Source organism: Bos javanicus, chromosome 10, assembly GCF_032452875.1.
Source record: "Bos javanicus breed banteng chromosome 10, ARS-OSU_banteng_1.0, whole genome shotgun sequence".
NCBI lineage: Eukaryota > Metazoa > Chordata > Mammalia > Artiodactyla > Bovidae > Bos > Bos javanicus.
Genome location: NC_083877.1, coordinates 53945814 through 53960832, shown reverse-complemented (window position 1 = coordinate 53960832; position 15019 = coordinate 53945814). Strand labels below are relative to the sequence as shown.

At 42.4% G+C, this 15019-nt stretch overlaps 1 protein-coding gene across 1 annotated transcript in view; it reads right to left on the bottom strand.

Annotated features, from left to right (window-relative positions):
- NEDD4 (NEDD4 E3 ubiquitin protein ligase) overlaps positions 1–9454 on the bottom strand; it is a 142190-nt gene extending 132736 nt beyond the window's left edge. The window contains exon 1 of the mRNA XM_061431208.1: positions 9327–9454. Coding sequence (XP_061287192.1) covers positions 9327–9371 — 45 coding nt within the window. The 5' untranslated portion in view covers positions 9372–9454. The remainder of the gene's footprint in view (positions 1–9326) is intronic.
- Positions 9455–15019: the final 5565 nt, after the last annotated feature.

Sequence of the window (15019 nt, the reverse complement as noted above, 5' to 3'; positions counted from 1 at the left end):
TGTACTTCCTCTGCTTTTCCTCATATTCTCTCCCCTCCTCCCTATAAGACTAATTCTTTTTTTTTCCTGTTATATACTTTTATCTTACACACCTTTTCCTTTGTAACATTTATAAAACATTGATGTGTGACTATGTATTTAATGACCCTCTCTTCCTCTAGGCTATAAATTCAGTAAAGTCTGTTGTCCTTCATTATAACCAAATAGCCTGACTCAAATGTTCAACAAATATTTTTCAAGCAAATACAGAATTCAAGTACTTCATAGGTCCACTGAAAAGCTATAAAAAAAAAAAAAAAAACACAGAAGATTCAGAAGAACAGAGGAATAGTTGCAAGTTAATTCTGCACATGTTCCATTCATCCTCTTACTGAACAAGAATCTCATCTGTTAATTTCTATTATTTGAGCAACTATTCACAGTAGGACAGAGGAAAGACCATGACTTTGGTACAAAAGAGTTCTGGGTTTCAGTCCTACGTCTGCTGCTGCTGCTAAGTCACTTCAGTTGTATCTGACTCTGTGCGACTCCACAGACGGCAGCCCACCAGGCTCTGCCGTCCCTGGGATTTTCCAGGAAAGAACACTGGAGTGGGTTGCCATTTCCTTCTCCAATGCATGAAAGTGAAAAGTGAAAGTGAAGTCACTCAGTCTACCTACTGAGATTAAGTCCTTGAGCAAATCACAATTTCAGATTTCCCATCTGTAATATGAAGATAGCAGTACCTAGTTTCTCAGGACAGTTGGGATAATTACAAAGTATAGAGAACACAGAACCTGGAAATCTGTGTATAGCAAGTATTCAATTAAAGGCAACTATGATTATATTTCAAATGACTTTTTCACCCTGGAGGAGGATATTTTCATTACAGCATCTATCTATACTGACATGATTGGTTGTCCACATTAGTCTTTTCGTCACTCCAACATGGCTCACTCAAGGAAAGTCAAGTATTTGGGTCAAGCCAGGAGGTTATGCTACAGATATATTTATTTCACAAAAGTCTCATCAAGACATTTTTGTATTTGTTTGTGCTGTGTCTTTCTCTCAGCATTTATCTGAAGATTTATTAACCTTCCAATTCATTTATCCTCTTAAAACTTTGACAGGATTGGGACAGAATACAGACTAAATGGAAGCTTCAAAAAGGAAGAAGTAACATTGATTCAGTAGAACAGTGAGTTTAGCAATTCGAATCAGCAATCTTATAGGTCTCCAGGTGTGGTAGAATATAATATTCTTAATACCAGATATAGCTAGGAGGTAGGCAAATAGCTGACTTAAATATCCTTTTCTGACAAATGTCAAAAACTTATGCCAGGTGTCCTATAAGTGACAGGGCCAGAATTACAACCTAGTCAAATTCCAATTTTTATACCCCTCCTCTCCCTAAGTGATGTATTTAAAGGGTACCTCCAAGATTCTATTCCCATGTGATATATGAATTGTTAATAGTTAGCTGTTTAAAAAAAAAAAAAAATTGTAGTCCCTTCTCTTCTCTTCCTGGTGCAGAGGAATCAACAGCAGGCCTCAGGCAGAGTTTGGGGGGAGCAGTAAGGTGCATGGAGGTGCATGAGCAGCAGGTCCACAGCATGGGGAACTGAGGAGAAGAGGAAGGTGCCATATAGAGAGCTTCAGTAGCATGCCCACTGGAATGGGCCTCGGAGGACAGAGAGGAAGACAGCATGGACATACACGGCAGTGCTCCCACTGGCACCCAGGGAGCTAAACGCAGGGTGCAGAAGTGGCAGACAGAGGACATACCTGCATGACTGGAAGATCATTTATACCAGAAACATATGTAAATTGGGACTAAGCAAATAAGTAAATAGAATGAGGATAATGAAACTCAGAATTTTCACTGTTCGTTTTAGCCACTCAGACATGTCCAACTCTTTGTGACCCCATGAACTGTAGCCCGCCAGGCTCCCCTGTCCATGGAATTCTTCAGGCAAGAATACCGGAGTGGGTAGCCATTCCCTTCTCCAGGGGATCTTCCCAACCTAGGGATCAAATCCAAGTCTCCTGCATTGCAGGCAGATTCTTTACCATCTGAGCCACCAGGGAAGCCCTTTCTAAAAACCATTTCCCTACTAAATGAACCAGTGTTTCTAGGAGAAATGGGTGATTCCAGAAAGTGCTGGACCAGGCAAAATATACGAGGAGCCTAGAACATCTTCTGCCAGAAAAGTAATGAAGAGTTCAAAGAATGGTGGGGACTTGCCATAAGGACACAGGAACCTCCTTGAAAAAGCTTCCACTGGCCAAACCGAGATAGTTTGAGCCATAAAATATTTAAGGATAGAGATTAATTACAACCCATTGAACAGGTGGGATTCTACAGGTCCATGCTGATACAAATAAATAAACAGATAGCAAATGGCCAAGAAAGAAAAGGTTCTTCTTACACAAAACATCAATTAATAAAAATGGAAATAAAAACAGCAGCATTTGTTTCAGGTGGAAGTCATGGATGGATATTAAAACTAGTGGATGCAGATCTGATTGAGGGAGTAACAGGCAGGAAGGCCAGGGGTCTCCAAACGGAGGAAATAGCCTGCAAGTGTCAGACATTTTTATCTCTCTTAAGCGGCAGGAGGAAACAAACTAGCGAAATTTTTTTTTCCTTTTCTATACAAATTTAAAAGGAGGTTTCTCTTAAAATACTGTGTTGCCATACTGACACCTGGTTTCACCTGAAGTTAACTATTCTCAAACCTTGAGTTAACCGATCCATTTCTCTTATGGAAATGTTTGTCTTAAGCTATGCTAATGTACTATGCATTTACCGCAGACTCTGTCTTCAAGTCGGTTCTGCCTAACGGCTCAGAACCTACTTGACAAACCAGTATGTTATACTCAGATATTGTTCCCCTAATCTATGTAAACTAAACTATTTGTATGGTAATCTGCCCTTCTACAAGATTCAAGTTAATCATTTTATGGGCCGGGATGAATCGTCTGGTCAAGATTATCCCAAAATGCATCTTATGGGAGAGGGGCCCAGTGCCATTCTGAGTTTTAAGACATTCCTTTCTTTCATTAACAGACTGCTAGTGACTATATTAACATCCAGCTAAAGACTAGCAGCGGGGTACTCTTTCTGCCCCCTTCTGATGCCTATGTCAGAAGCTTTCTCTATCTCCTTTATACTTTAATAAAACTTTATTACACAAAAGCTCTGAGCGATCAAGCTTCGTCTCTGGCCCTGGATTGAATTCTTCTCCTCCGGAGGCCAAGAATCCCAGCATCTTTTCATTCAACAACAACCTTTCGTAATGAATGAGGAATGGGATACTACCACAGTCTCTGAATATGCCTCCACAAAATATCAATCAATTATAAAGGGAAAGCAGCAACATCACCAAGAAGAAACCTAGCAGACACCAAAATTACCAAGTGATCAAGGTTAAACGATGATGAGATAAGCCAAAATCAAGCACCCCTTGATATACCCTGAGAAAAATATGGTATTGACTCGATAATTCCTGCCCCCAAAGCATGGCTTTGACATCATCCAGAGGAAACAGTAAACAGATCCAAGCTGAGGAACATCGACAGGTATACCCTGAGAAGAATAGAGTATTAACTCGATGATTCCTGCCCCAAAAGCATGGCTTTGACGTCATCCTGAGGAAACAGTAAACAGATCCAAGTTGAGGAACATTGACAGGTTATACAGCCTGTGCTCCTTACAGTTGTTAAGGATAAGAAAGACTGAGGAACTGATACAAAGTACATGCAACATACACTTCTGGATGGGATTCTACATTGTTAAAGAAGAGAAACTATTAGAACTCTGGTCAAAGACTGAATGGGATCCGTGGATTGGGTGTAGTGTCATAACAATGTTGACTTCCTACCTTAGAGGGCTGGATGGCTGTGATGCAGGAAAACATTCTTCCTTTAGGAAAATAAAGAGTATTTAGTGGTGATGGGAAATCCTACATGCAGGTTTTCCTCAAATGGTTCCCAAAAAAGACTAATGAAAATGACAATTAAAAGGTTATGGAACAATTATGGTGAAATAACAACAGGTGGAGAATCTGCTTTAGGAGGATTTGGAGTTCTTTGTACTGTACTTCCAACTTCTCAGTTGGTTTAACATAATTAAAAAGCAAATTATTAAAAATGAACTAAATTTATCTACTTCTTTGTTCCCATGGAAACTCACAAAAAATAATTAGAATGATGCTGGAATTCAGTTCAGTTCAGTTCAGTCGCTCAGTCGTGTCTGACTCTTTGCGACCCCAGGAATTGCAGCACACCAGGCCTCCCTGTCCATCACCAACTCCCGGAGTTCACCCAAACTCACGTCCATCGAGTCGGTGATACCATCCAGCCATCTCATCCTCTGTCATCCCCTTCTCCTCCTGCCCCCAATCCCTCCCAGCATCAGAGTCTTTTCCAATGAGTCAACTCTTCGCATGAGGTGGCCAAAGTCCTGGAGTTTCAGCTTTAGCATCATTCCTTCCAAAGAAATCCCAGGGCTGATCTCCTTTAGAATAGACTGGTTGGATCTCCTTGCAGTCCAAGGGACTCTCAAGAGTCTTCTCCAACACCACAGTTCAAAAGCATCCATTCTTTGGCACTCAGCTTTCTTCACAGTCCAACTCTCACATCCATACATGACCACTGGAAAAACCATAGCCTTGACTAGACGAACCTTTGTTCTCAAAGTAATGTCTCTGCTTTTGAATATGCTATCTAGGTTGGTCATAGCGTTCCTTCCAAGGAGTAAGCGTCTTTTCATTTCATGGCTGCAGTCACCATCTGCAGTGATTTTGGAGCCCAAAAAAAACAAAGTCTGACACTGTTTCCACTGTTTCCCCATCTATTTCCCATGAAGTGATGGGACCAGATGCCATGATCTTAGTTTTCTGAATGCTGAGCTTTAAGCCAACTTTTTCACTCTCCTCTTTCACTTTCACCAAGAGGCTCTTTAGTTCTTCTTCACTTTCTGCCATAAGGGTGGTGTCATCTGCATATCTGAGGTTATTGATATTTCTCCCGGCAATCTTGATTCCAGCTTGTGCTTCTTCCAGCCCAGCGTTTCTCATGATGTACTCTGCATATAAGTTAAATAAGCAGGGTGACAATATATAGCCTTGACGTACTCCTTTTCCTATGCTGGAATTAAAGAACTGCAAAAAAGCAGTGATGGGAAGAACAACACATGAAGTACTGGGTTAGACACTAACATGGCTGCCAGGTACACTGTGCTTCTCCTTCTTTGTGTGCAGTGAATACAGGTTTTGGGAACTTGGTTCTCATCCTCAGTATGATGCCAGGGCAGGAAGGGTCTGCTTCTGCTCAGTGACAGTCTAGAAGTATCAGAACATGCACTTCTTAGAAACCCCGTTGCTTACGTACTGTTGTAGATGTCAGCATCAGAGACATCCATTCTTCTGTATGTGCAAACTCTACTCCCAAACTGGCAATGGAGACTCAATCCTTTCCTCTTTATTTCCTTCTTTTCTTTTCCTTTCCAGTCAGGTTTCAGCTGCAGGAAATAGAAGGTACTCTAGATATTTTCAGAAGAAAGAAGCTCATACAGGGAATTCAGATCAGATCAGATCAGTCGCTCAGTCCTGTCCAACTCTTTGCGACCCCATGAATCACAGCACGCCAGGCCTCCCTGTCCATCACCAACTCCCGGAGTTCACTCAGACTCACGTCCATCGAGTCAGTGATGCCATCCAGCCATCTCATCCTCTGTCGTCCCCTTCTCCTCCTGCCCCCAATCCCTCCCAGCATCAGAGTCTTTTCCAATGAGTCAACTCTTCCCATGAGGTGGCCAAAGTACTGGAGTTTCAGCTTTAGCATCATTCCTTCCAAAGAAATCCCAGGGCTGATCTCCTTCAGAATGGACTGGTTGGATCTCCTTGCAGTCCAAGGAACTCTCAAGAGTCTTCTCCAACAGGGAATTAGGTACTTACAAAAGAGCTGGAGAGGTAGGCTCTAGGCTGTGCCTTTAGAGGACCCCAAAACACCTCAGAACTGGCCTACCCAGGAAGCTGCGACATCTGAGAAAGGAAGGTTATCAGGAGCCACCATCAGACCTGCTGACTTTACGAACATAATCCATCTAGATGCCAGGAAGCTGCCACCACCACTATTTCTGTAATTTCCTATCAATGCCCACAAAACAACTTATCAGGCACTGAAAGACTTTTGTTAGAAAAACTCAATATCTATATGACTATGCTTGTCAGCAGAAAAAGCCAAAGAAACAAGAAGTTATGTAGCACCACTTTATTTGCACCTTCCCCATCTCGAGTAGGGGTACCTCACTGGGAAAACTGTTTCACCACTCTTTCTGGAAGGCTAAATGCAAGAGTCTGAGAAACACGGTGTTTAGCTTTCTAGCCTCTGTGTAACAGGTAAGTCCACTGAAATGAAGAGGAAAGGATGCTGAGTGGCCAGTCCCATGTATATCACACTACTTACCACAGCTGGGTGGGAGTTATCTGCCACTATTAATCCCAAGAGACTGTCAGAGGGACCTCCCTAGTGGTCCAGTGGCTGAGACTCCGAGCTCCCTATGCAGGGGGCCCAGGTTTGATCCCTGGTCTGGGAACTAGATCCTGCATGCCAAAACTAAGACCCAGGGCAGTCAAACAAACAAATAAATATTTTTCAAAAAGAGGTTGTCAGAGTAAATTTGGTATAAATTATGCTACTTTCTTAGTTTATTAAACTTTAATGACAAAATTCTGTACATGGAGCCAGGACTGTCTCTTACTCAAAGACACTTAAATTAGAAGAGCTAAAACTCACTGACAAGTGAGAGAGAGGTATAATGACCTAAATTTTGGTATACTAACATGCTCATACAGTGTGACTCAGTGGCTCTCCAGTATATACTGGTTAAATTACAGTTCTCTCACCATCTTCTATCCCATCTCCATTCATTTTTCTCTTTGTTTCTGTTTCTAATTTAAACTAATTATCTCTTTTGCTGCCATATGAACCCTATCTTACTTATAACCAACAGCAGAGGGCTGCCTATTCCAAGGCTAGTCTGTGAGTTTTAGAAAATGACATCGCTGCAATGTTTTTCTTCAAAAAATAAAAGGAATGAGTGGGTGATTTTTCTAAGCCCTCTTTTACTTTTGTGATAGATCAGAAAATAAAAAGCAAATGATAGTGATGAAATGACAATCTCTACCAGAATACAAGCGATTTTTGTCTTCCCCACAGACTGTGAGCTTCTCACAAAACAGGCGGACACAGCTTTTTTTTTCTGTGTACCTGGTGCCTAGCATACTGCACAATACAGAACAGACTGCTAAAAAGTGTCTGTTGAATGAATAACCCAAATTACAGTGGAAGAAGTGGAAGATGACACTTTATCATCATGTCTCTTATCTTCCTATCTCACTCTTCCTCATTGAGGAAAAAGGGAACAGAGAGAGCAGGAGGGAAATCTGAGTCTGACAACCAGGACGCCCACCGTGCCAACAGAGTGGGCCCCACACCACGAAAGTGCCCAGAAGTACAAATCCTTCACCCAGTTTAGGAAAACCTCATTTCAAAGGGTGGAGTTTCTGGCCCTTAGTACCAGTTGCTGACTGACCACCCACCAATTGGCATAATTTGATTTATCTCAGTTGGGAAGAAGAATGATGTGAGAAGCAAATAACTGAAAACACAGATCTGTACCAAGAGGGGAGAGGGATGGAAGGAGAGAGAAACAGAATGAATGACACCTCTGGCAAGATGATATCTAGGATCAATTGGTTCTGCTGGAAGAAAGTGAGATGAGAAATCTGGACTCGCAGAGCTTACCTCTGAGTAGTAACAACAACAAGGAAAGAAAGTCCAAGGCCAGCCTGCCAGTCTGAGATTATCTGCCTTGAACAGTTTGTTGTAGCAAGCAGGGAGACAGATCTGATAAGAAGAAAGCTATCATAGTTTCAATACTGCATTAGTTTCTTCTGATCTCTTCTACAGAACAATAATGGGACATTAGCTAGACTATTATCTTCAGCCATAACATACTGACAGTCTTTCCTTAGGATTGCCAAGAAGCCACCATTTGTCCACCACTTCTTTGTTTCTCCTCTGGTAGCAATAACTAAGAAATTCAATTCTAATTGCATCACATAATCATTCTCAAAACACTCTGAGATAACTTGCTTGAATCAACAAGTTGCCCACTGCTTATAAACCAAAAACTTTCAAGAGAAACATAAAGATACTTTGTAGAGACTGAAGATACCAAGTTACCAAGAGAAAGCACTATTACAACACTTAGAACAATCTAAGTAATTAATCTAAATTAGGCTGAAAGATTTACAGTTAATTGGGTCTAATCTTGATAATAGGAACATGTGACAGCTTATTCAATCAGCAAGAATGCTCATATTTTTTGTGAGCAAAATTTAACCAGTCACTGTTAGACTAGACATTCTTTTCATTTTCCACCCATTCCATTTTTGAGACAATCACCAATAACACAAGGAAGCCCCATCTCATTTAAAATGGAACTACTCTTTACAAATAAGTTTGTTTTTAATAAGCACAAGGCATAACCAGCATAAGTTATTTAGCTGATAAGAGACAGTTTTGCCTTCTCAAATCACAGAATTTTAAGGTTGAACAGCTGTGGCAAGTCCTTTTAAATATTTATACTTTTTTGGCTTCATCTGTAAAATATCAGTGAAGACCAGGGAAACAACATGAACTTTCCACACTTGACACTTGTTGCTAAATAGGAAGGGGGGAAAAAATCTATCTCCCTGCTTTCCCATCCCCATCTCGTCTAAGAGAGTTTAAAAGGATATCAGAAGAAAAAGAAAAAGAAAAAAAAAACTAATGACACTTCAGGTCAAAGTCCATAAAGTTAAGCCCAAAGGGTTTCTCTTTGCCAGAACAGTCTAATCAACAGCCGGGATGCTAAGCTCCAGGGAAATGCGCCCCACCCCCTCCCGGAGCTCACGCATACTCGGCTCGGGGTGGCAGGAAGGGGCAGGCGAGGTGCTGCGCGTACCCCCGCGCAGTCAACCCGAGGGCTGCCTAACCCCCCTCCTCATCACTTCCTGAAAGAAACTGACAAGGAAGGCGGCGGTTCTAGGGAAAAGAGGGGTGTGGAGTCCACAGGCTCGCGAAGAAAATGCCGCTTCCTAAAGCAACGCCCCCGCCCACAAGCCTGTGCGAGCCGGGCAGTCTCGGGGGGTCCCCACAGCGCCCGGCGCGCTCCCGGGTCTCGCGCAGAGGAAGGAGGTCGCTGACAGCCGCCCCTCCGGCCGCCGCCCCCTCCTCCAGTCCGGTTGATGGGCAGCGCGATGGGAAGCCCGCTCGGAGTCCCGCGTACCCCTCACCTCGTCCTCCGGGAGCCCGAACACCTCCACCGCGCAAGTTGCCATTTCCGAAAGGTTCCTGCAAACCGGACGCGCTCGCCCCCACCCAGAGTGGGAACTGTAGTGAGGAGGAGGAGGCGGAGAAGAGGGAGGAGGAGGGAGGAGTTGGAGGAAGAGGGGGCCGTCCTCCCCAGGCCGCACAGCGCCCCCAGCGGCCAACTAGCGCTAGTGACACGAGAAAGCGGGGCGGGGAGGGCCTGCGGCGCCTCGGCGGCGGCGCGTGTGAAAAGGCTCCGGGCCTGGGAGCCGCGCGCGGTGGGGGAGCGTGGGCGCTGGGACTCGGGTGAGAGGAGTGGGGGCTCGCCTTCCGTCTCCCCGCCAGGAGGATGAGGCCAGACCTCGCCGCCTCGGGGATCTAGGCAGCCCCCAGGCATTTCGCCAAGCGGGCAGTGGCGCCGGGAGGACTCCAGCCCTTCCCCAGGAAAGCAAAGCTGCGGCTCTCCTCGGCAACATGTCTCACTGAGATCCGCCTCACTCTCTCCATAAGCTAAGAATCAGACCTGTATTTTGTGGGTTGAGGCTACGGATTCCAAAAGCAGCCGGACCTTGGGACCCAGGTGCAAAGCCCAGCCTGAGCATGGCGGCAAATGGGGACGCTAGTAGGGATCGCATCAGCCTTGGACTCAGGATCTGAAATTCACTCCCTGTGACTTGTAAACACTGTACTAATTAATATTTCTTGTTATATGGTCTGCCAATAATGTCCAGCCTTCAGGCTTAACCCTGTAAATCTGCTTAGCTAAGTAAGCCTTGATCTGCAGCACCGCTGGAAGATAGCAAAGAAGGGAGAAAATAAACTAGGACCTCCTATACTATAGCGGAGAAGGCAATGGCACCCCACTCCAGTACTCTTGCCTGGAAAATCCCGTGGATGGAGGAACCTGGAAGGCTGCAGTCCAGGGGGTCGCTGAGTCGGACACGACTGAGCAACTTCACTTTCACTTTTCACTTTCATGCATTGGAGAAGGAAATGGCAACCCACTCCAGTGTTCTTGCCTGGAGAATCCCAGGCATGGGGGAGCCTGGTAGGCTGCCGTCTATGGGGTCGCACAGAGTCGGACACTACTGAAGCGACTTAGCAGCAGCATACTATGGAATAATCATGCTTATTTTACAGCCATATCTGATGGGTTTTATACTTCTACAGTCACAGGATGATCCTCATCAAATAAACCACCCCAAAGGGAATGGGGAAAATGATAAGTGCTCACTGTCTAAGTTAGGACTAATACCTTGTCCTTTTCTTCAGTTCAGTTCAGTCTCTCAGTCGTGTCCAACTCTTTGCAACTCCATGGACTGCAGCAGGCCAGGCTTCCAGGCCCATCACCAACTCCCAGAGTTTACTCAAACTCATGACCATTGAGTCGGTGATGCCATTCAACCGTCTCATCCTCTGTCTCCCCCTTCTCCTCCCACCTTCAGTCTTTCCCAGCATCAGGGTCTTTTCAAATGAGTCCTTTTCCTACAGTTGCAGAAATTTGCAAAACTCTGGAATCTCAAAATCTAATTTAAATTTTCCTTAAGGAAATCAGAATAAACAAGTTCAAGTGCAGAAAGGAGAATAAGACTGTAGCCCATATTAATAGTTTGTTATATAAGATTTTGTTGGACTTTGTTTGGCAGGACCCATTTAGTTTGTATTATGTATCAAAATTCCATCAATACATCATTCAGATTTTATCATCTGCATTAGGGAGAAAGAGTGGCAATTAACATAGTGCAAAATTCCAAAATAGTCAGGAATTGTTGGCTTAACTAAATTTAAAAAGCTATAATAGTATTAATTTCTGTTTTATAAATTGTCACATACTTGTGGGTTTTAGTATGTTAGGAGTAAAATAATTTGACAGTATTCTCTATGCCCTTTTATTTTGGAAATAACTTTCCCTAATCTCTTCTTGATACACATTTTTATATTTTAAGTAGGGCATTCATGTCATTTCAGGTCTTGGTTTCAAACAGATATAGAAATAGCTTCCATCTTCCTACTAAAATTTAATGAATAGACGAGAAGGATACACACAACCTAAAACTGGTAATAAAATCAACCAGAATTCCCAGTGACTTATAAAGTAAAGCATCAGCTCATATAGCTAATAGCAGTAGTGAAGATAATCCCCCCAACCACTGATTTGACTCGATTTCTTATTCTTTCTGTCTGGACCCAAAATCATAATGAAGAATTAAGCAGGCAATTTACTGACGTATGATAAACTAAAGTAGTTATTATTTCCCAGCCAAAAGGTAGGAGAAGCCCTGTATAGCTGGTACCTGGAATGATCATGGTGTTCAAATAGAGACGGTGGTATTAGATGGTGGTCCAATAACCAGTGCTATGGTCAAGAAAGCTGTTTGAAATGAGAAGCCCCTCTTCAGCTGGATATCCATCTCAACTTCATGGTATTCTCATGTAGACTTTTTTCCCACCTAGCCTGCCTTCAATTAAGTTCATGTTGATTTGACTTGAATAACTTTGTGTATAACCCTATAAGAGGCATGTAGGAAGAATGTGATATTGTGAATAATAATTTGTCCCAAGCCTCACACCCCTGCTAGGGATTGCCCCCAAGTGAAAGGCTAGGCAATTCTAGCAACCTCCAGTGGCATCACCATGCTATTTCTTGTTCATGAACTTATTCTCCCTTCAAATCTCTTTTTACAGGAGTCTCCAAACTGATAAAGGAGCAGTAAATGAATGAAAAATCAATAAACCTTATCAAGACTTCCTAGTAGTTTGTGTACCAACGACTCTATCTGTGCTTATGATGTTAATTGTAAGGCAGTTTTTTAATAGGAGTCTTTGGGATAAAAAAAAATTCTGGTGTTAAATAACTGATCTAACAAGGGCCACAAAATGAAAGGTACTTTAATGTTGGTTATTAGTTCTATAAGGAATGCAACAAAAGTCTTGTTTGAAAGTTCTCCTTTAATTCTCTCATAATATCTGCTGGTTGCCTCTCTTCTAATACTAGATATCTGAGATCTTCAGAGTTCATTTTTTCTTTCTCTTCTTCCACTCTAAACTCCCTTTACCTCATCCCTTGCCATTGTCATTGCCATGACATTTGACTGTTAGTAACCCTAACTAGTAGGATTTAAAGATAGATGTTATATTGTTCCCTTATATGGAAGTCAAGTTGTTCAGTCTCTAAGTCGTGTCCAACTCTTTTGTGACCCCATGGACTGTAGCCCACCAGGCTCCTCTGTCCATGGGCTTTCCCAGGTGAGAATATTGGAGTGGGTTGCCATTTCCTTCTCCAGGGGATCTTCTTGACCTAGGGATTGAACCCACATCTCCTGCATTGGCAGGTGGATTCTTTACCACTGAGCCACCATGGAAGCCTTTGGAAGCCTAGAGGCCAGGATAAGTATGGCTATTTTACTCCACAAAAGCATCAGAAATCCAGGTATGTTATAACTAGCTTCTTTGCCATTTGTAAGTGTGGCCCTTATTGTCATAGTCCAGAAAGAGGCAAAAGCTCTAACCATTCCATCTATGTTTTAGGCCACAAGACAGAGGAAGGAATGAAAACTGGAGTGCAGATCTCATGTTCTACTTTTCAGAAAGGCTAACAAAACCTTCTACATAAACTCGGAGAGAAGATCTGAGTCACATGGATGTGTCTAAATACAGGGCAGGAAGAGACTTTTTTCTTTTTTCCTGGGAAGCCTTGTTGAGCTTCTCTTGCTAGGGAGGGATGGATTAGGAAGAGAATTAACAGTCTCTGCCCTAGCACCCTCCAGCATCCATGGAGAAACCAGCACTCTCATCTGTCTCTGGTATTCAGGCTGTAGAACTTTAGGCTCAAAGATGAAAAGCCCTTCAGGTCCTCCGACCTCTTTTATCTGCCCCTGGCCCTTCCACATCATTCTGTGGCTGCTGAGATGTGCTCCAGCCTATCCTGTGCATCACTTCTACAGTACTGTGGCTTTTCCACTATGGAATAAGCTGGGGATACTGGGCATTTCTGTAAAGCTTTCCACTTAAGATGGTACCCAAGACACAGGTCACCTCTACTCTTGGATTCCAGGAATCTAGCTTTGAAGGGAAAATCCAAGCATGGGAAAGAAGTTTTCAGAGACAGTCATTATGTCTGTCCAGAGACAGTCCAGTATGGTCCAACAAAACTTTCTGCAATGAAGGAAATCTTTTATATTTACATTGCCAATGTGATTTAGTTCAGTTCAGTTCAGTCGCTCAGTCGTGTCCGACCCCTTGTGACCCCATGAATCGCAGCACGCCAGGCCTCCCTGTCTATCACCAACTCCCAGAGTTCACTCAAACTCATGTCCATCGAGTCGGTGATACCATCCAGCCATCTCATCCTCTGTCGTCCCCTTCTCCTCCTGCCCCCAATCCCTCCCAGCATCAGAGTCTTTTCCAATGAGTCAACTCTTTGCATGAAGTGGCCAAAGTACTGGAGTTTCAGCTTTAGCATCATTCTAGCTGCTAGCTTATATGGCTATTCAGCACTTGAAATGTGGCTGGTGCAACTTTTTAATTACTTAGTCACTTGTGGTTAGTGACTACTATATTAAGCAACACAGGAACTTTGTCTAACATGTCCAAATTTGTAGGAACGTTTTAAACTAAATTTTGAGTACATACCAAAGATTATAAAAATAAAAGTCAGTTGAATACTAATATACTCATCACCCACTGTAAGAAAAAGAACATTACCAGAAACTTTTTTCACCTCTTTCATGTCTTCCTATTACATTGCCTTTTCTCCCCTCACCAAAAGATAACTACTATACTGAATTCTATGTTTACCATTTTCTTGTTTTTTTTTTAATTTTTTCATCAGATGTATGTATTACTAAATAATGCATTGTTCATTTTTGCTTCTTTACATAAATGCAATCATAAAGCGACTTGAATTCTTTTACTTACCATTCCATTTGTGAGATGGATTCACACTGATCTGTTTGTGGTAGTTAATTTATTTCATTGCTGTGTAATATTTCATTGGATGACTCTATCTCAATTATTCTTCTGTTATTGGACGTTGGCATGATTTCAGGTTTTCTGGTTTTGTCTTGAATTTATAAAACCTTTTATTATATGATTTAGCTGTTTCGAATGTTTATAGCATGATGTTTAGATAAATTACCATGGTGTCTCTGAAATTTAATAATGGTTCAAAATTTGTATCACTCAAGATAAACGAAGTACCAGTGATATTACTAATCTTTTCCCAAAGGTACATTACATTCAAAGGCCAAAATGTCAGTTTGCAATTATGGTGCTAAATGTCTGATCCCATTATACTTTTTTTTTTTTTAATGAAGTAAATCCTAAAAGTTTCCCCACTGAAACCCAAATACAGCACAGTGCTTCTTGCTTTAAGTTTCTCTTCCATGCCATGTCAAGGAGTTTGGACTTTACACTTCAATGAGAGGCAGTGCATCCCTTTTTCCTCTTTCTTTTTTTAATGATTATTTCCCTATTGCTTTGTCTATTATTAACAATGCTGTCTTGTTCAGAAAGTCTTTTTATGGGACATCTTGTTATGCCAGGAAGTAATGAAAGTAATGTGGGGACATGTCAAAAGGACATAGGAGCCAACTTGAAGAGGTTTCCACTGGCCAAATACGGACTAACTTGAGCACCAAAATAAATTGGTAGCAACAGATTATAATCCAACGACTAA